General features: G+C 35.9%; 1 protein-coding gene and 1 long non-coding RNA gene across 3 annotated transcripts in view; one reads left to right on the forward strand and one right to left on the reverse strand.

Moving 5' to 3' along the window:
- The window catches only part of LOC132377192 (uncharacterized), a 209,228-nt gene that overhangs the window by 154,675 nt on the left and 32,269 nt on the right, over positions 1-22,284 (reverse strand). The gene's annotated exons all lie outside the window — the stretch shown is intronic.
- The window catches only part of PNPT1 (polyribonucleotide nucleotidyltransferase 1), a 41,520-nt gene continuing 21,973 nt past the window's right edge, over positions 2,738-22,284 (forward strand). Inside the window, exons 1-12 of the mRNA XM_059943290.1 lie at positions 2,738-2,928; positions 7,503-7,563; positions 8,171-8,245; positions 8,950-9,055; positions 9,937-9,986; positions 10,998-11,061; positions 11,161-11,208; positions 12,155-12,268; positions 17,769-17,955; positions 18,830-18,881; positions 19,259-19,316; positions 21,338-21,434. Coding sequence (XP_059799273.1) covers positions 2,768-2,928; positions 7,503-7,563; positions 8,171-8,245; positions 8,950-9,055; positions 9,937-9,986; positions 10,998-11,061; positions 11,161-11,208; positions 12,155-12,268; positions 17,769-17,955; positions 18,830-18,881; positions 19,259-19,316; positions 21,338-21,434 — 1,073 coding nt within the window. The 5' untranslated portion in view covers positions 2,738-2,767. The remainder of the gene's footprint in view (positions 2,929-7,502; positions 7,564-8,170; positions 8,246-8,949; positions 9,056-9,936; positions 9,987-10,997; positions 11,062-11,160; positions 11,209-12,154; positions 12,269-17,768; positions 17,956-18,829; positions 18,882-19,258; positions 19,317-21,337; positions 21,435-22,284) is intronic.

The following is a 22,284-nucleotide window of genomic DNA, read 5'->3' on the forward strand; positions in this document are numbered from 1 at the left end:
TATTTTGGATTGGTGTGAGGAAACAGTTGGGTTTAATGTGCACATTCTGCTTTCTAGCATTTCCAACTGGATGAAAGCTAACCGATCCATGGTTAGTTTCTGAAGGAAAGAAGGTTGTTCAGTATTTCAAACAGAGAAAACTAGAGGGAAAATTAAGAAAAGGCTGAATTACATAAAAAGGAACGAAACTGGGTCACTTGTAGAGACTTGGATGGACCTAGGGACTGTCATACAGAGTGTAGTAAGTCGGAAAGAGAAAAACAAATATCGTATATTAATGCATATATGTGGAATCTAGAAAAATGGTACAGATGAACCGGTTTGCAAGGCAGAAATAGAGACACAGATGTAGAGAACAAATGTATGGACACCAAGGGGGAAAGCGGGGCGGGGGTGGTGGTGGGATGAATTGGGAGATTGGGATTGACATATATACACTAATATGTATAAAATAGATAACTAATAAGAACCTGCTGTATAGAAAATAAATTAATTAAATTAATTTTTTTTTAAAAGGCTGAATCAAAGCTGAATCTACCATTTATTGAGTTGCTGACAATGTGCCATGTACTGTGATAAACATCTTACATCCTCTGTCATGTTTAATCTTTACAAAAATCCTTTGAGACTTGTATTATCCATTTCTATAGATGAAGAAACTGAGGCTCAGAGAGATAGGGTCAGACAACTAGCAAATGGCAAAGCCAAGACTGGGACCATTCAGGACTAACTTTGTTACCGATTCCCAATGGGTCCGAGACCCCTCAATCGGTCGATGGGTCCTTTGCCTGGAGTTGAAAATGTCAATCAAATGAAACCAGATTTGGTATAGCACAGCAGAAACTTTATTCATTCATCAAGGAATGGAGAAGGGAGATACTCTGTCACCCGTACCAGTCCCTGGGAGCTAATGGATACTTGCCTTGATTTATCTCCTTATTTCCAAATCACCTGGTGTTTGACAGCGTTGTTTTGCAGCTGTGCTTTAAGAGATATGCAGTGGTCAACTGTCCTGAACCGGCTCTGACTTGACCACAGGAACGCACCTACACAGACAAGACCTGGAAGTATCCCAAAGTTACCTCTGCTTCATTACTGTGCTACAATCTCTGCCCAAGGGGAGGATTTGTATTCTGCTAGGCACAATTCATGCCTTGTGCAGAGAAGCATGGAAAACTGCGTATGCCCCAGCTACCCCCAGCTGCCCCTGGAAATCTCTACCCTTTCCTACAGCCCTGATGACTTATCTGCCTCTTACCCCTTAAAATTCCCTTACTCCCCTCCCTTTGGGGAGAAGGTATTTTTAGAGCATGAGCTCTCCTTTCTCAATTCCTTCATCAATAAAAGTTTCTGCTGTGCTATACTGAACCTGGTTTCATTTGAGTGGCATTTGCAACTCCAGGCAAAGGACCCATTGAGGGGTCACTGACCCTTTGGGGATTGGTAACAACTTCAAGTCTATGCTCTAAACTACTAGGCAATACTGCCTAAATGAAAATGATTATATAGTACTTAGGTACTCTACCAAAAGGTGATTTCGTATTCTTATTTTATAAATCTAAAATCATGTTGAATTGTGGCAGGTAGATTCTGATAGATTTGTCCTTATAACAGGTCTCAGTAGAATGGTCTTGGAAACACTGACAACAAGGTAAAGTCAAAGGTAGAGGAAGAGGCAAAAACTACTTTAACACTAAATACCTATAAATAGAGTTAACAGTAATCCCTTCTATTGGCATGGAAATTCCAAATCAGTGATAATAGCTCTTGAGAGCAAGGTATAAGGGAGCTGCTTTGCCACCAAATATTATAATTTGTCTGTCTGGAGTTAACATTTTTTGTTCTTAAAACCCTGCTTGAATGTGCATTGGATTTTGTTTGGATTTCTTTGGGGGGGATGGGATTATGACCTTAAAAGAGAAATATGACCCTCATAGTAGAAAAATGATCATTTGGTTCATTCCAGGAACCACGTTAATATTTTCCAACAGGCAGATTAAGAGGGGTGGGAGAAATTTATCCACCCCCTAGAAATGGATCAAATTCAAATTCCAAAAACTTTTTTCATTTTCCAAAACATTTTTTTTTAAATAGTAGCAAGCACTTTGCATTTAAGAGTTGGTTTAGAAAGTATTAACACTTGAAAATACAAAACAGGCAGCGGAATAAACTGCTAAATATTATCCATGGAAAGGAAGATGAATCCAAAATGATCATAAAGATATATAAAATGACGATATAGGTCAACAAGAAGTGAAATTAACTTACTAGAAATAAATTAACGCAAACCTTCGTAGTAATATATTTGTTGTTTGAATTTATAAAATAAAAGCCAGGGCGGAGGAGGGGAGAAAGATCTCTTTCCATGGCCCACTACGCAAATTCTCCTAATTCTCAGCTCCCATAAGCCAAACAATAATGTGTTTTCTGATTACTTCTATTACTACTATATTTACTCTACTTATTAAACGCTTACATTATTCTAGGACTTTCTTTTAAACTACGATAGCAAAACAAAAAACAACCAAAAAGCCCACATTATTTTTCTAATTGTTGTTCATTGGCTAATACGGAAAGAAGGACTGGTTAAGTCACAGTCGCGTTCAGATAGGTTTGGCCCTCTCTAGGTTTCGTAGAAAGCGGCCTGGTATCCGCTTCCCCAGCGTTCCCCACTGCACCGCAGAAACGAAACTGCATTAGGCCCCGCCCACTACCTGCTGAGTAAGCCAATCAGGGCGCAGCCCGGGCTGAGCGCTTGCCTGGTGTCATGGCGGCCTGCAGGCCTTGCTGCTCGTGCCTCCAGCTCCGGCCACTGGGCCGTGGTCCCCTCCGTCTGCCAGGGCGGGGTCGGACACTCACCCAGTTGCAGGTGCGAGCACTATGGGACGGGGCGGGGTCGCGAACCGTGGCCGTGGACTTAGGCAGCAGGTAAGGAACGGTGTGCGTTCTCTGTTCTTTCACAAGGCGTCATGACAGGGCAGCCCGAGTACATTCACCTCCTAGAGTACGAATCCGACACCCCAGGTCTCTTTCCCCCTCTTTATCCCAAACCTAAATTCCAAATTTCCCTTTCCGGGTTTGGAGTCTGTTTCTTGGCACCCTCCTTCTCGCACTGTCTCAGCCTCGTGCCCTTTGCTTCTTGTTCCTCCCTTCTGCCCTGCTCCGGGCTTCTTTTCCCCAGCTCAGTCTGTCCACCCGATTTCCGTTCCCTTTCTTTTCGGGGACTCCTGGGCTATGAAATGAAAAGATAATGCGTTGATAATTGATGCTTACGTCATCCAATTCAGTTTACTGCCTAAAAAGCTTGGCCTGTATGACCCTGGGTAGGAAGGGAAGGGCAAGGTCAGTTTATTGAACGCCGGTTATATGATATTCTCATGTTTAAGCCTGTAGTAAATGTATTAAAACAACAGAGGCTCAGAGAAGGTTAGGTAGCTTTCTCAGAGTCAACCAAAGCTAGTACTATGAGGCTAGGTGGATTCTGAACTTGTTTTTCAAACCGTTACTCTCTTTAGGGGTCTGTTTGCCAGAATTCATGTCTAAAATCACTTTTTAAAAACTACCGGATTCATTTTTAGAATAAATGAAACTGCTAATGCTTACTTTATATATCTACACCTTTCACATGTACTTTTAAAAAAACTTTGATCCTAGTTCATACAAAAGCCAGAAAATCTGGCTTTGAATCCAAGACTTCCTCCCTAAGTTACTGAATGATCTTTGAACAAGTTACTTCACTACTTCCGGGCCCCCCCAACCCCCCCCCCCCTCTGCCCTCCAAATTAAGAGACTGAATTAGATAAAGATTCAGCAAACTTTTTCTGTAAGAGGCTAGATAGTAAATATTTTAGGCTTTGTGGGCTGCATACTGTGTCACATATTCATGTGTGTTTACAAACCGTCTAAAAATGTAAGAAACAGTCTTAGGTGAAAGGCTGTAAAGAAACATGCTGTAGTTTGCTGACCTCTAGACTAGATGATCTCTAAGGTCTTTCCACCTCTGGCATTCCTTGATTTTGATTTTTTGAGGGAAAAGGTATCTCTTCCATTCTTCAAGGACTGAACATTTATTCTTCTCTGAAGAAATGCCCCAGAACATTTCACTCAACAGACATTTCCTATTTGTTAGGCATGAGGGACTCAAAGCAACAAGATTAGCCTCTGCCCTCCAAATTTTTCATGAATAATCTACTTTGAATCTTTCATTTATTAGTCAACCTGGACCTCTTTTGTAACCTCTTTTTAAACTTGTGTCATGTGTTGTAACAATGAGATTCATAAATATCATACCTGCTGGGTAAATCAATTATTTTCTTTGTCATAAGTTTGTTGTTTGCAGCAAACTTTTTTGGGTGATTACTATGTACCACATACTTTATACTTGTTATAAGTATTCTTTACAGTGCCCTAGGAGGTTGTATACTATTGTGGTAAATGTATTTAATACTCATAGTAACCTTTGGGGTAACTTTAATTTTCATTTAAACAAGTTATTGAGCATCTATGATATTGAGTTACAAAGCACTAGAGACAGTCTGATGAGGAAGTAAGATAAACAGAGGTTCAGTGCTGAGAAAATCAGTGTGGGAAAGGTATTAGGTATGAACAGGGTGCTAAAGGAGCACAGAGGGATGTTTATCACACCCTAAAGCTTACTGTTCAAGGTGAATCCTGAAAGGCAAGAAGGTAGCAGAGAAAGTGGCAAGCGCAATTGCAGAGAAGTGAGAGAGTGCATTGAGTAACTACAAATAACTTACTGTGGATGGAGTGAAAGATGAAATGTGAGTTAGCAACAAAGCAAGGCCAAACCATAAAGGTGGGTGTTTTGTTTTGTTTTGTTTGCAGGGGTGGGGGTGGGGTGAGTTCTGTATCAATACTACTGAATTTTTCTTGGTGGAAGTTGGAGTAAGGTGGTTACATTCCATACCATTTTTCAAGTGTTTCTAAAAATGTTCTTTAAGCATATCTCTCTCCCTGGAGTTCTACTTCCTGTGGCAGGTGGCTCCTCTTTTCCCTTCTATCTTCCTAAGCTACCTCCTCCCACTCTTCTGCCCACCAATAGGATCTCCCTGCTCATCTTATCCTTTTTATTATTTATTTTTTTCAAAAGTATTTTTTGATTAGGTATTCACTCATATGGTTCAACATTTAAAAAGCTCAAAAATCTCCTTCCCATACAGTTCCATAGCCACCCAGTTCCAGTTCCAGAAGCCACTGATGTGTTAGCAATCTATTATGTATTAATATTTGGAGGTATTTTATACATTAAAATGTTGGCAAGTAAATTGATAAGAGGTAAAATCAACCATGAAATACAAAACTAACAACAGATTTGCACCAAAAACAACTAAAAGTGCATTAACAGAAAAAATTACATAGGTCAGTTAACACCAACTGAGATCATGAGACAATGGAAAGTAACCACCTGGTTCTTTACATACTATAAATTGCACACACCTGGGGAAAAAAACAGTTTAAATTAGGGCAGTCACCAAGGCAGGACCATAGGACTATCTGGTGGGTGGTCTAGGACCCCTAAAGGAGACACTGGCTAGACTCAAGAAAGGGAACAAAGAAAGTAGGAGAATTTGGTATTTGACTATAAATCAAGCGTGGGTTTGAGAACACTGGGGGCACTGCAGAGCTGGTTTGTTTGTTTTATTTGCTTGTTTGCTTTTCTTTCACCAACTCATTCAGTCCCCATTGTAAATACAGTCGTCCTTCAGTATCTGTGGGGAATTGGTTCCAGGATACCAAAATCCAAGGATGCTCAAGTCCCATAGTCAGGCCTCCCTATTCATAGTTCTGCATCAGATGATTCAACCAATGGAAGACTGTGAAGAACTGTGTTTACTAAAAAAAAAAAATCCACGTATAAGTGGACCCTTGCAGTTCAAACCCATGCTGTATATTAGCTTTAGAAGCTTTTAACAGTGCTTTCCTGGCTCCACTTCTCTCCTGGTTTTTGACAGAATTGGGAGGGCTTATTCTTAGCCAGGATAGTCCACTCCTTGGCTCGTCCTTGTCAGTATCCGTACTCTCTTCCCTGATACACTCGTTTGTCAGTTGGCAGACATTTGGGTTGTTTCCATTGGGGAGCTGTTATTAATAATGCTGCTGTGAAGGTTTATGTGCAGATTTTTACATGGACATATGTTTTCATTTCTCTTGGATATATACAGGAGTAGAATTGCTGGGTCATATAGTACTTCTTTGTTAACCTTTTGAGGAATTGCCAGATTATTTCCCAAAGCAGATGCACCATTTTACATTTCAATCAGCAGTGTATGAGAGTTCCAGTTTCTCCACATCGTCATCAACACATAACATCCTAATAGATGTGAACAGTATCTCATTGTGGTTTTGATTTGCATTTCCGTAGTGGCTAATGATGATGAGCATATTTTCATTATTTGTTGGCCATCTGTTGATCTTCCTTGAAGAGACATCTGTTCAAATCCTTTGCCAGTTTTTAAAACTGGGTTTCTTTTTATTGTTAAATTGTACGAATTCTTTACATATTCTAGATACAAGTCCCTTATCAGGTATATGATTTCAAAATAATTTCTCCTATTCTGTAGGTTTTCTTTCACTTTCTTGATAATATTCTTTGAAGCATGAAAGTTTTTAATTTTGATGAAGTCAGATTTATCTATTTTTTTCCTTTTGTTACTTGTGCTTTTGATGTCATCTATAAGAAGACGTTGTCTAACCCAAATTTATGAAGATTTATTCCTATGTTTTTTCCTTAGAGTTTTATAGTTTTAACTTTTACATTTAAGTCAATAATCCATTTTGAGTTACTTTTTACTTATAATACGAAGAAAGGGTCCAACTGTATTAACTTTTTTGCATATGGATATCCAATTGTCCCAGCACCATTGGTTGAAAAGACTGTTTCTTTCCCCCATTGACTTATCTTGGCGCCACTGTAGAAAATGAAGGTGTCTGCAGTCAGTCTTGGAGTTTATATTTGGAAAGCAATGAGGGAAATTTTAAAGGATTTAAGGAGAGAAATGATCCAGTTTGTGTGGTAAAAGGCTACTTTAGTCAACAAGGCAAGGGTGGTAAAACAAAAGAGACTAAGGTGGTAAATGGGAAAAACACTTAAGAAGACAGCTTCTGGGGATATATGTATACATATAGCTGATTCACTTTGCTGTACAGCAGAAACTAACACAACACTGTAAAGCAACTATACTCCAATAAAAATTATTTTAAAAAAAAGAAGAAGAAAGCTTTTGCACCCCAGAAATACTGTGCCATTCAGATTATCCTGTGCCTTGGTTTCTATGTTTTTCCTAAAGCAGCTCTTAAATTCCCCTGTATCTTCAATAATGATAGTGAACTCTATCCCTTTTTAGTTTGTTTTTTGCTGGTTGGGGGCCTATGGGGCTTGGTAACCTTTAGTTCTTCTATTAGAATCTTTAATTGCTTTATACTAAGCTGGGAATTGTACTGATGACCTAAGTCCTTTTGTATTGAATTTTTATTTTAAACAGAAAATTAGAAATATCCTCTGGAAAACTGGCCAGATTTGCAGATGGCTCTGCTATAGTACAGGTAAAAAGTCCAAGTTGTTAAATTTTCATCTTAAAAATGGTTATCAAGACTGGTACTGAATATCTTTACATCATGTAACTTCTTAGAATTTTGGTATTGGAAATTAATTCAGACCATTTGTAGTGTCAGAACCATTCCAGACAATCAGGGAGTCAGAGGACTAGGTATATTAAATGAACTTTAAGATCTCTTCCAAACTTGGGGTTCTGTTTTATTCTTGTAAATTCTGTAATGCTTTTCTAGAGAAAGTAATTTTACAGGTTTCTTCAATAGTAATACTTGGGAAATTTTTCTTTATAGTCTAAATTTCCTAATAAGAAGTAGAAACTATGATTGGATGTGACTAAGCTATCAGTGAGCCTTTTCCCTTTAGTTCTGTTGCTTTTGAAAAACTTAGACTATTAGACTTTTCTAATACAGATCATGATCATGCCGAAGGGATTAAGATCGGACTACTTGTGAATAATTATTTTCATAGTCATTTTGTCATGGAATAACATTTCTCTTCCCTTCATTTAACTGAGGGAGGATTCAGTCATTCACTGCTTATATGTTAATATCTGATTTTAAAAGAATTTACCAGTGTTGTTGTTTATGTTTAACTAAGTCAGGTGACACTGCAGTGATGGTCACAGCGGTCAGTAAAACAAAACCTTCACCTTCCCAGTTCATGCCTTTGGTGGTAAGTACTTGCTGATTTTTCTGAACTGTAATATAGCATAAATATAGAATTTGTAGTATTTTCGTCCAGTGTCTAGTGAGTACAAAGTGTAAACTTTGCACAATAAAGGATTTTCCTTAATTGTTTGATACTGAGTCATTAAAAGAATTTAAACTGATTGCTTCATAACCAACTCTCATATTAGTGGTAAGCATACTTTACAAGGTCCAAGTTCGTTAAGTTGACAAAAACAGTGGAAGTGCACAAGTACTTTGATGTTTAATAAGCAATGAATTCATTGCTTTCATAAATTTCCCTTTAGTATGAGTCTGCAAGTATATGTTTGGTGAAGAGTAAAGAGCTCATTAGTATTTTATGGCTTCTTTTATTATGAAAAGGGGAATGCAGTTATATCTAAGAGAGGTAATACAAAAAAGGCAATGTTGAACTTGACCAGGATAAGCTACTCTGGGAAGTAGGGAGGCTACACAGTCATCTGACTAAGTGGAAGGCTTTTTAAAAATCCATTTGCTGAAACATTTCTATCAGCTCCCCTTTCCCTAAGAGATACAAAACACTAAAAGTAAACAAAATATTCTCCACTCTTAGTCTGGAATATGCTGTTGCAACCTCAGGAGAATTGTAGCTATATAGTAATTCTTGGGGAATAGTTTGCTACTACAAAAAGCAGTCGAATGAACTGCATTTTTTCATTGCTACTTCAGGTTGACTATAGACAGAAGGCTGCTGCAGCAGGTAGAATTCCCACAAACTATCTTAGAAGAGAGATTGGATCTTCTGATAAAGAAATTCTTACAAGTCGAGTAATAGGTAAGATATTTAGATAGAGGCATTAACCCTCTCTGATAAGCCTGTGTTAGTATCTCTTTTCTTCCATCTGTATTCTACAGTATCTCTTAAATTTTCTTTCACTACATTAACACTGCCTAAGATTATTTACTTTCTGTATCCTCTCACTCAAATGTGGGCTCCATGAGAGAAAAAGCTTGTTTGTTTGTTTAATACTGAATCCCCTATACCTGTCATACTGCCCAGCACAAAATAGGCATTCAATAAATATTTGTTGACCAAATGAATGAATCTCTATTAATCATGTAAATTCTGTGGCCCACGCCTCTACTCTGTTGAACCTATCCTGAGTATTTTTCATTTTTATGTTCAGCATGGTAATTCCTGAAAGCATTATATTCATCAACTACTAAAATATGTTTATAACCTTTCAAATCTTCGACATCCTTAAATATTGTGGGATCATTTGTAGTCTATAGCTCTTCTACCCAAAATTTCTACTTTATATTTATATGCATTCATCAGACACAGAATACCAAGGAAGGATTTTCTTTTGGTCTACTGTTGGTTAAGTCTCTTTCCTCTGCTTATATAAATAAATAACAAATAAGCAATGAATTCTGATGCCTGTGGAACCAGAATGAAAAGCTGCTCCCCAATTTTACACTTGGGTGCTCTTGCCCTGCTAGTTTTTCATCTTTAGGGCATGATGTATATTACCATTTATCTATGACCCTGTCAGTAAATTAGTCCAAGGGTTTTGTTTTTGTTATTATTGTTTTGTTTTATTGAATAGCTAGTTATATTATTTTTTAGCTTGTTTAATGAGGGAAAAGTTTTAAATTGTGAAGCAACTTCTGTCAGTAATTATTTAATGTCTTTTCTTTTTTTGCTTTTGGCAGATCGTTCAATTAGACCTCTCTTTCCAGCAGGCTACTTTTATGATACACAGGTAGGTTCTGTTTTAGGTTTATTTGTTTCCAGGTCAATCAAAAATGACTTAATGAATCTCTATTTAATACTTCCTGGGCTAAACATTATAAACAGTACAAAATAAGAATTTTTGGTGATCCTGCTACATTTTACATTAAGTTTTTTTAAAAACAATTTTTAAAAGCTAACATTTATTTGGTGTCAATTTGAGCTGATACCTGAATTATGAGTAGGAATTAGCCAATGTAGGCTGTAGGAAGATGGAATGGGATGCACAGAAGCCCTAAGGCAGGAAATAAATTGGTAAATCTGAAAAAAGGTTAGAGTGATTGAGGTGGGTGGGGACAGTTCAGGCTGGGCCTTGAAGGTCATATTAGTAACAGACTAGGACAGTTGATACAACTAATCTTTATTACCTATTTTTATCAGTGGGTCCTCTAAACCTCTACTTTGTTATATTTTAATACTTTCTGAATATTCCTTTCTTTCAGAATAATGACCCATATACTTTAATTAAGTAACTATTTTATGTATTTGAGAAAAATAAATATGCCTTGCAAATATCCCTTTGCAAGGATGTCATTGCCTCAAGAAGTTATTTTCCTAAGTACATGACATAGGCATATTATTACAGTGTAATTTATTTGTCTATGCTTACCAAACAGAAGACAACAATATTTTTGTGTAACATTTACTAACATAGCTAATTTACTGAATACTTCCAACATGCTCAGTATTATAAATGCTTTACGCACAATATTTCCTATAATTTTCCTAAGAACTGTTCAGGAAGATGCTGTTATTTTTCCCTTTTAAAGATAAGGAAACTTTTGAGGCTTAATTTAAGTAATTTGTCAATGGTCAAGCATGTAGTTAAATGATAACCAGAATTAAGGGGTTTGACTACAAAGGCCCTGCTTTTAACCATATAGTGCTCCTATATTTTAGGACAAGATGTTAATCGAAATGATAATCCTCCCAAATCAAGTAGATTTTTTTTAAGTGCTTTGAATTTTTTCCCTTGCACCAGATCCTTTGTAATCTGTTAGCAGTAGATGGTGTTAATGAACCTGATGTCCTAGCAATTAATGGTGGTAAGTATAAAAATAAAGATTAAATTACTGTTGATTTTATTTTTTAAGCAATGAATTATTTTTATTTCAGCTCTTATTTTTTTTCCTTTTTCCTTAAAGCTTCTGTAGCCCTCTCATTATCAGATATTCCTTGGAATGGACCTATTGGTAAGTTAGGATTTGAAGATAAGAAACATTATATTTTTTTCAAGAAATAAGAGTAAGCATGCTATAGTAAGGGCATAAATTTATTGGCTCTGAATTATTATTTCTTAGGGAGTTGAATTAAATGACATTCTAAGAAGAGTCCTTTCAGCATTTTGAGACATTTTTATCTTTGCTTTGGGTTTTGTTTCTTATAGCAGTATGTTATGGTGTTAAAGATTATGTTTTTAGATACTGTGACTTCTTTGTTGCCTCTTCTGTTAGAGGACTTTCTCTTTTTTTTGGACTGGGAAATTGTCAGAGTACATACTCCTTCAGGATAATACAAACATGTTTGTAACTTACAGCTCTTGTAAGTTGTGATCATGCAATATACAAATGATTCATCAAGTAAATAATTACTGAGTGTCCTAAGTGCCAGATACTGAGCTAAGCACTGAAGGAACTAAGGCAGACGAGGCATCAGCAGTACAAAGATGAATGAGACAGTTCTTGGTTTCAGCATAAGTGAAACAGACAAATAATTATTGATATTTATAAACAATATTATAAAAGTGTAGTCAGAGTGTTAAGAAAATGATAGAGAAGGGCGGGTTTAGTCTTGTGAGGTCAGGTTGTCAAGGAGAGCTCCTCAGAGTTACCGACATTTAAGCTGAACCTTAGTAGGATCAGACTGTAAGCACTTGCCTTAGAGGAAGTACATTCTAGACCAGGAGAAGAACATGAGCATAATCACAGAGGTGTAGAAGAAATGGTGTACTTGAGCAACTGAGTGGTCCAGTAAGGCCAGAGGTAGGGTGAGGTAGTATAATCTGTGGGCCTTAAATACCATGATAGAAATATGGATTTTACTGTGGTCACAATTGAAGATAGGGATTGAAGTTGTCACTAGGATGTCTTGAAAACTGAGTTTTTATTAAACAGTTGCCAATATTTTAATATGTTTTAGGGGCAGTACGAATAGGAATGATTGATGGAGAATGTGTTGTTAACCCAACACGAAAAGAAATGTCTTCCAGTACTTTAAATTTAGTGGTTACTGGAGCACCTAAAAGTCAGATTGGTAAGTAGTTTAAGTGGTAGATTTATTCTGAATTTTACTTTCAAGTTCTGGCTTCTTAAAAATGCATTTAAACTCTTTTTTTGTATGTGTGCTTTGTTAATTAGCCATAAAGATTTTTGTTTTGTTTTGTTTTATTGCTGCCCTATTTTGGTAGCGCTCTTGCTTCATATCTAACAATACCTAAAATTATAGACTGTTATACCACTCTAATTGAAATATACAAAAATCGTTATCAAGATAATTTAGTAATTCTTTTTAGACAGATAAGCTAGTCTAAAATTTGAAGTTCCAACTCTGGTAGTAAATTAATTGTTTCATTCATTTAAATATGTTAATTTAGCTAATGCAGTCATTCTAAGTCTGTTGGTTGTCCTCTGAGAAAGAGGTATCATATTTCCAGTAGGTGGAAAACTAGTAATAAAGTAGAAGAAATGCTCTGACCATGGGTCACCTTCACTCCTTCTAACTAAAATGTCATAATTGCATGAATGAAAATCAGGGGCTGGTTCTGTTGAAGAAGAATGGGCTTTAACAGTCCAAATGACCTGGGTTTGAAACCCAGCATCTGCCGCAGTTAACCATGGACAAATTAATTAAGGTCTCTTAGCAGTTTATTCTACTGCGTGACATTTGATGTCTGGAACTTTTTGACAATGGATCTTCTAATGTGGGAACATTTTGATGAAATGTAAACTATTAAACTTCTAGTTCTTTTTTTGTACAATTAATGTGTGAAACACCTCATTTCCAGCTTCTTCTTTTGGAGTGTTAGTAATGAGTTAGAATTAGGTACTATCAATATGTATGATAGACAAAACACATGAAACAGGAGTTGTGTATTATCTACATGTTAGTTAGTGATTGTGTGGTTAAACTAAATAACAAGGCTTAAACAAGATAGGAACTTATTTTTCTCTCAAGTAACAAAAGTTCAGAGGTAATGAGTCCAGGACAATTACAGCAGCTCCATAATGTCTTAAGAAATCTAGATTCTTTTTAGCTTTCTACTCTGCTATCCTCAGGGTGTGGCCCACATCTTCATACTTATGAACAGAGCTCTGGCCAACTTATCTACCATACAGGCAGGAGGAAGAAAAACGAAAAAGGGGAATAGAAAAAGGAGTGTGCCCTCTGAGTAAGTCAGCCTCCCTTTTAAAGAACTTTCCCAGAAGTCCCCACATAGCAGTTTCCACTTACATCTTATTGGACAGAAGTGTGACACATCTGCGTCCATGACTACAAGGGAGGCAAGGAAATGGTTTTTGGATTCTACCTTGAGAAGGTGGGGAACTATTGAAATATAGAGAGGATTCCAGAGCTTTGGGGAGGCTCTGAATAACGAATGACCCCTACGTCATATTTGAACATCTCAGAAAGGGCCTTGAGCAGAGTATTGGTTTACTATTTGAAGTTCACTTGGTCTCCATCTGAAATTTTTTTTGCTGAAAGTTACAATGTTCATTTACTTTCAATTAGTAAATCGATTTGGCTTCTTTACAGGGCCATTATGATTAGAGTCAAGGTTTGTAAAGTACCCGGCATAGTACCTAGTACCTAGCAAGCAAACAGTTAATACCTGCTCTTACCATTAAGACACAAAATAAACTTGCTTCTAAATGGTCATATAGCCTCTATATGCCTTAGAATTTGAACCCCTCTAATTTTAAATAGATATTGGAGGAATGAACTAAGGATCTTTATTGTATCTGTGGCATGCCACAGAAACCCGATAGGCAGCCTTCCAGCTGGCTGTTCTCACCCGTTCCTCTCTAGATGGAAGAATGAAACCAGAAACTGCTTAAACCATCACAGGGTAGTCTTGATTAATTATAAGGAGGCTGAACGTGATTCAGAACCAACCCGTAAGGAGACTGGTTTCAGAAGTTACCAGCATCCATTTTATGACTTCTGCATCACTATTTTCATGAAGATATTCAGCCAGTACTCTGTACTTTTGTCAAGGTACACCAAATATACATTTGACCCCATGTTCATGTGTTAAAGTTAAAATTGGGTCCAAGTCAAATATCATCATCATGGAACTTCTGGGATACAAAAATACAAAAAAGTAATTGCTACCATTTCATTATTAAAATATTTAGTAATCTGGATTTTTAAAGTATGACCTTAAAGGGCAAGAATAATTTTTTTAATTAATTTTTATTGGAGTATAGTTGCTTTACAATGTTGTGTTAGTTTCTGCTCTACAGCAAAGTGAATCAGCTATACATATATATATATCCCCTCTTTTTTGGATTTCCTTCCCATTTAGGTCACCACAGAGTACTGAGTGGAGTTTCCTGTGCTATATAGTAGGTTCTCATTAGTTACCTATTTTATACACAGTAGTGTATGTATGTCAGTCCCAATCTCCCAGTTCATCCTACCCACCCCCCTTGCCCCCTTGGTATTCATAGTTTGTTCTCTACATCTGTGTCTGTATTTCTGCTTAGGACAAGAATAATTTCTATGCACTATTAGCCACTAGGGTGCACCCGCAGCCATTATTTTGCACAGTGCTACTTAGATGCTTGTTTTCAACTGGTACATTTAATATCACTAATCTTTCTGTGTATACTAGGATATAATTTAGGAAAAAAGTACACCAGTAACAATTTTTATGGAAAAAAACTGTATCTAGAATTCATAACTTCAACTAATCTCAGAAGTCCTTTATCTTCAACTATTGAAAATGGTTAAGTTCAGAGCAATCATTTTGACAAGCTTTTTTGTTTAAAATTTTAGCCTCTATGGCAGTGCTGTCCAGAACTCTCTACAATGAAGGAAATGTTTTATATCTGAACATGTGATTACTGAGTACTTGAAATGTGGCTAGTGAACTAGGAACTGAAGTTTTAATTTTATATAATTTTAACTTATTTAAATGCAAATAGCTGTATGGGACAGGTAATTATCATATTGAACGGCACAGGTCTACAGACTCAAAACCATAAGGGATTTTCTTATAAAGCACTTTTAAAAATGAATTGCTTTGAAGTTTAATTGGTGAAAACAAAGTCTGAGTAATGTTCATTTTCTTTGCCATATTCTCTTCTTTAAATGAATATACTGAGGTATAATTTATATACATTAAATGCATGTTTGGGACTTCCCTGGTGGTCCAGTGGCTGGAGCTCCACGCTCCCAGTGCAGGGTCCTGGGTTCAATCCCTGGTCAGGGAACTAGATCCCACATACATGCTGTAACAAAGATCCCGCACACTGCAATGAAGATCCTGTGTGCTGTAACTTAAAAAAAAAGATCCCACGTGCCACAACTAGAAAAGATCCCACATACCGCGACTAAGACCTGGTTTCAGCCAAATAAATAAATATTTTTTAAATGCATGTTTTGTTTTTTTTTAAATTTTTAAAAAATTTGTTTATTTAATTTATTTAGTTATGGCTGTGTTTGGTCTTTGTTGCTGCTCACGGGCTTTCTCTAGTTGCGGCAAGTGGGGGCTACTCTTCGTTGAGGTGTGCAGGCTTCTCATTGCTGTGGCTTCTCTTGTTGCAGAGCATGGGCTCTAGGTGCGTGGGCTACAGTAGTTGTGGCACGTGGGTTCAGTAGTTGTGGTTCACGGGCTCTAGAGCGCAGGCTCAGTAGTTGTGGCGCACAGACTTAGTTGCTCCGTGGCATGTGGGATCTTCCCAGACCAGGGCTTGAACCCGTGTCCCCTGCATTGGCAGGCAGATTCTTAACCACTGTGCCACCAGGGAAGCTCTAAATGCATGTTTTTAAATCTCCAATTTAATTCTGTGAAAGTGAGAGGTGTCATGGGAATACAGATAAGAAAAAGGATATAACCATCTCCATATCATGGTATCAGAGGAAGCATCTTCATGCCTCAAGTGAAGAATTGAAACCTTACCTCCCTTTACCCTCCCCCATGTATATTCGTTTAATGTTTATCTACATTTAGAACCACAACAGGGAAGTGTCACAACTTTTGCTTTTGCTTCAACCATCAGTTTAGAAAATTCCAGAGAAGGAAAGTGTATTGTACTTACCAATATTTCTGCTTAACATGTTCTTAACATGGTTTATTATCTTAACATCCTTTATTGTTTGCTTTCTGTTTAGAGAACTTCCTTTAGCCATTTTAGGGTGACACATTTTCTTCTTTCTCCTTCATCTAAGAGTCTTGATTTCTCCTTCATTCCTAAATATCTTCACTGGGTATAGGATTCTGGGATGACAGTTCTTTTCTTTCAGCACCTGAAAAATAGTATGCCTCTTCCATCTGGCCTCCATGGTTTCTGATGATAAATCTGCTGTTGTTTGCTTTTCCCATATGGGTAAGGTGTCATTTTTCTCTGGCTGGTTTCAAGATTTTTTTCTTTGTCTTTGGTTATCAGAAGTTTAATTATGATGTGTCTTTCTTTGGGTCATCCTATGTAGGGTTTATTCAGCTTCTTGAATATGCAGGTTTATGTCTCTGCCAAATCTGGGGAGTTTCCAGCTATTTTTTTTTTTCCCAGTACTTTTCAGCGCTGCCATCTTTCTCCTCTCTTTCCAGGACACCAATGACACAAGTGTTAGATCTTTTGTTACAGTTTCACAGGTCTGCTTCAAATGACTGATGGAATTCCAACATATGACGCATATAAGTAGATTTTTTTTCATTCTCAATTATGCCTAGAAGCCTTAGAAGTGACTTTTTAGGCAATAATAAATCTTAACGTGACAACATTATGTGGTTAAACATATTAGTTATGATGGTAACTATGTATTACATGATCTTTGACTTTGGACAAGTTGAGGAATGCCAGAAATGGCACACAAGTTGGCAGGAGTCTATTCAGCCTTGTAAAAACCAAAGCCAAAGCTGAATAGTAGATTATAGCTAGATACCATACTAGATAGAAGCCTTACTTTGGAGCTTTCCTGCTTTACACAGGAGTTTTACTGTTACAGAACTATAAAAACAACCTTTTTATGGTAGTAGCTAGGGTTCTCTAGTTGGCTTACTTGAAACAGTATCAACAGTTATCACTGCAAAGATTTCCCCACCTGTGTAAGAATTAGACAATGTGACAATGACCAAATTAAGTGGGAGGTCACATCAAATATTGTTAAACAGGAAACATTTATTAGCCACCTATTGTGCTGATATTGTAAAATTTCATTTTAAATACATTTTTAAAAAAGATGCAGTTGTACACATTAAAAGATGGAATTTTATGGCATTTGAATTATATCTTATAAAGCTGTTATAAAAAATTGTGTGCATAGTTTATTTTCTTTTCCATTTCATTTTTTTATGAGAAATCTCTCATTAAACTTATGAAGAATATAAACCTAACTTCAAATATCAAGGTTTCTTTATTCATTTACTACTGTTTATATTTTGGAATTATGTTGATTCTGAGGAAAGAAATCAAAAAGGATTAATAAACAAAATTCATCTGTAGTATTTATGTCATGTCATGGTATTTGAAAATGCTATATTGGTAAAAGGTTCAATGGCAGTCTGTTTTTTTTTTTCTTTTTTTTTTAGTCATGTTGGAAGCCTCTGCAGAGAATATTTTACAGCAGGACTTTTGCCATGCTATCAAAGTGGGAGTAAAATATACACAACAAATAATTCAGGGCATCCAGCAGTTGGTAAAAGAAATTGGTGTTGCCAAGAGGACACCTCAGAAGTTATTTGTCCCTTTGCCAGAGATTGTGAAACACGCTCATAAGTAAGAACATCTGTACAAAAGAAAATATGAAAGTGTCACCAGATTTAATTTCCTCTCAGAAAAAACTTCTCACCGAAGCACTGTCCATGCATTACTTCTTAAATAGCACCCTTCTATTTTAAGAGTCATTGCCATAAATACCAGTCTAATGCTTTAAAAAGGATAAACCCACATCCCTCTTGAAGGGCCTAAGTTTGAATCTCAAAGGAAAGGGGAGAGTGAGTTTACTGGTGAAGATTCAGATCATCCTCATATCTCTCTGTGTCAAGGTAAAAGAGTATATAAAGCATAAGATATTTGAATATCTAAGGAAACTGTTGAGGTTCTTGAAAAGAAATACAATCACCACTATATGCCCAGTCCTTATAACAGTGCCTGCACATAAGCACTCAGTAAATTATGAATGAATGACCAGAAAATTATTTCACTTTATTTGAAATAAATTGAAAAAGTTAGTATTTCCATTAGTATGAGTCTCACAGCCATTACTCAGAGATTAAAGAGTTATATACACTGTCCCCAAAAAAAGCGTTGCCTGCAATAACAGCCAAAACACGTAGAACAGAAAAAAGCAACTGGTCATATGAGAGAGAGTGAGCAGAGAGAAAGAGAAAAATCTAAGGTGAAATTAATTGAACAATTAAGAAGGGAGGGCATGTGTGTGATTCGCTTAAGATGTGAGGAGAAAGAAATTTGTGTTCTGTATCATAAATAGTAAACAGATTAGCAGTGTTATAGAGCAATAAATACATATTTTTAATTCTTTATGAAATGTTAAATATTTTAGCTTATTATTAAATATTTCAGTTTTGTTTATAATAGATACTGCCTAGTGTTTCCAAATATGCTGACATTTATTTTGTGCTTAAAATAGACTCGCCATGGAAAAACTCTACGCAGTTTTTACAGATCATGAACATGATAAAGTAGGTATACCTGAATTTTGTTTATATAATTGTTCTGGGAATTCTTTTTTGTCATAGCTTACACAGTTTTGTTTATGAATATTTGTCCTATTTTTATGAAAAATCTCTAAACAGAAAGCTAAATAATAGCCTAGCTGTTTGCTTCTCCATTCTCCTTTTGTTGGGAAGGAAGTTTTAGGGAAAACTTTTAGGGAAGTGTGGAAATAGATTTAAATGAATTAAACAGGTAATATTCCCTACAAATCAATAACCAGTTTCAATCTTTTAAAGAATGTTACCATTAGAGAAATCTGATTACTATTACAATGTGTTAATTGTATAATAATTTAAAAAATAGAAATGTTAAATATAATAACTGAACCTCAACTTTCTTTTAGATTTCCAGAGATGAAGCTGTTAACAAGATTAGATTAGATACAGAGGAACAACTAAAAGGTAATTTTTTTTTTTTAGTTTAAAAAATATTTAAAGGAAATAATAGATTTTAAAGTTTCAGTTGTGAGACCTTGAACAAATCGGTTATTCTCATTACTCTCTAGTTTTATCTTTGGTAAACTTAAAATAATGATACATCCCAAGGTTACTGTTATATTGACCTCTATAAATGGGTAAGAACTGCACCTGACATAGAGTGGGCACCAATAAATGCTGAATGTGAGGTATTCCTGACCTTTTCTGGATCAAACTCTTATACTCCAAAATGGGTATCATTGTATCCTGTCATATGAAAATCTAAAAGATATTCTTTAAAATTCTTGAGTTCTTAATTTGTAAAATTGCAATACTAATAATACATGGTTTGTGGGGATTGAATGAATAAGTCATTTACATCTGCGCCTGGCACATAGCAAGTGTTCAGTAAGTGTTAACTGATGTTGTTATTATTAACATGTGGAATTGTAAAATTTAGATTTTAGAGAATCTTGCTCTCAAAAATTATTAAACAAAGGATTTGATTCTTTTAATATCAATCACAAACTGAATGTGTACCAGGCATGACATACAGTTCTCATTAATTTTTCTGCTAACAGACAAATATTCTCTCACCTGAGTATCTTATTTTAAGACAAAAATTCTGCTGCTAGCATTGATATTAAGGCCATTACCTATAATTGCCATTGAAAAAGTTTGGTCTTTTCTCACTATATTTCATCCTATTAAGAATTAGAAGTTGTTGAACTGAATGAATAAGCATTTTCAGAACTCTAATGGAAAACTGATGAATTCATAAAAGTGCTAACAAAAGATCAAGATAAAAAAAAATTAATTACATAGGATTGAGTGAACTGATGAGGATGATTATAATTTTTGTGACTGTTTGAATAAAAGAAAAAAAAACTTTGAAGCATTTAGTACAAAATACAGGTTAATATCTTTATAACTTTGACCTGCGAAATAATTTCTTAAACAATTTACAATAAAAGAGCTAATCATAAAAAAAGAAAAAGAATTAGAAGTTGTATAACACCTGTTGCCTTATTTAAAAAGAAAAGTGATTTTGTGTTTGTATTAATGCATAACAGAATACCTTCATGACCCTCTGGGTTCATAGGATATTTTAAATGTTTTGTTACTAATTATTTTCCTCTCCAAGTGCAACTCAGTTAAAGCATAAAAATTCATATTAAAATATAATATTTAAAATTATTCTTGCCTGATGAAGACACAATTCTTAATATATCTCTCTGTGGCCATTTCTTGTGTTCTGGTTACTTTAAAGTTATATTTAATAAACCAATTGCTTAAGAGAACAGTGCTTAAAACTTGGCATAAATCAATTGGTAAGATAAAGTAGCTGAACATTTAAAAGCATAAGCCTAGGCCGACAAATCTGTATTCAGGTCACAGCTGTCGGTTACTACCTGAGTGATCTCAGGCAATTTACTCCTCCTCTTTAGGCCTGTTTTTTCTTCTGTAGAATGGGGATAATAGTAATAGAATTTACCTCATAAATTGCTATAAAGATTAAAGGCATTTTTAAAAAAACATGTAAATTACCTGGGTTATGAAAGAACTTGATAAATGTTAACTAAAAACTAGTCGGTAGGGATTTGTAACATATAAAAAAAAATTATTCCTCTATTTGTGGACTAAGATAAAAGATCCTAAGGCAAAACAGTTAAGGAGACTACTCTTAAAAATATCAGTTAAACCTTCTCATGATATGGTTGGCTAGATTTGTCAGATAACATAATGTAATAGAAAGCTGATTGCAAAGCACTATTGTTCTGGTAGAAAGCAAACTAAGTTCCCATTAACAGTGCATTTGAGGTATAATACTTGTGTGTCTCCTACTTAAAAACATTTAATTTATCTACTTTGAGGACTAAATGTTCAGAGTCAACTCACTTGGCTTATTACTTCCATAGTTAATTGATTTGATACTGTGAGCTTAAGAGAAATCTTATCTTCCAAAAAGAGAAAATGTTTGTTTTGGTTTGTCTTTTCTTCTATAGAAAAATTTCCAGAAGTTGATTCCTATGAAATAATAGAATCCTTCAATGTTGCTGCAAAGGATGTTTTTAGAAGTATTATTTTGAATGAATACAAAAGGTAAACATATCCTTTTTTGATGGAATTGAAGGCAAGTTTCCTCAAAAGTGGCAACTTGCTCAAAGCAAGAGACTTTTTTTTTCAAATAACAGGGAAGAATTATATAATGTTTATTTTATAAATGGATACCTGTTGAAGAGTGTGTGCATTGGGTAGATGTGTTTGTCTCTCTGTGGGCCTCGTATAGAGCATTGCTTCACAGCCGTGGCTGCATGTTAGAATTACCTGCAGAGCTTTTCTTTTTTAACATGTTTATTGGAGTATAATTGCTTTACAATGGTGTGTTAGTTTCTGCTTTATAACAAAGTGAATCAGTTATACATATACATATGTTCCCATATCTCTTCCCTCTTGCGTCTCCCTCCCTCCCACCCTCCCTATCCCACTCCTCTAGGTGGTCACAAAGCACAGAGCTGATCTCCCTGTGCTATGCGGCTGCTTCCCACTAGCTATCTATTTTACGTTTGGTAGTGAGGTGGATGGACCTAGAGTCTGTCATACAGAGTGAAGTAAGTCAGAAAGAGAAAAACAAATACTGTATGCTAACACATCTATATGGAATCTAAGAAAAAAAAAAAAAAAGTCATGAAGAACCTAGGGGTAAGACGGGAATAAAGACACAGACCTACTAGCGAATGGACTCGAGGATATGGGGAGGGGGAAGGGTAAGCTGTGACAAAGTGAGAGAGTGGCATGGACATATATACACTACCAAACCTGCAGAGCTTTTTAACAATATAAGTGTATGGGTCACAACCCTTGAAATTCTGATTCAGTGGGACTTAAGATGGGGCCCAGGTATCTATATTATCTTTTTAAAGTTCTACAGGTGGTTATGACATGCAGTTCA

The sequence above is a fragment of the Balaenoptera ricei genome, chromosome 13 (assembly GCF_028023285.1).
Source record: "Balaenoptera ricei isolate mBalRic1 chromosome 13, mBalRic1.hap2, whole genome shotgun sequence".
In the NCBI taxonomy this organism is placed as follows: Eukaryota; Metazoa; Chordata; class Mammalia; order Artiodactyla; family Balaenopteridae; genus Balaenoptera; species Balaenoptera ricei.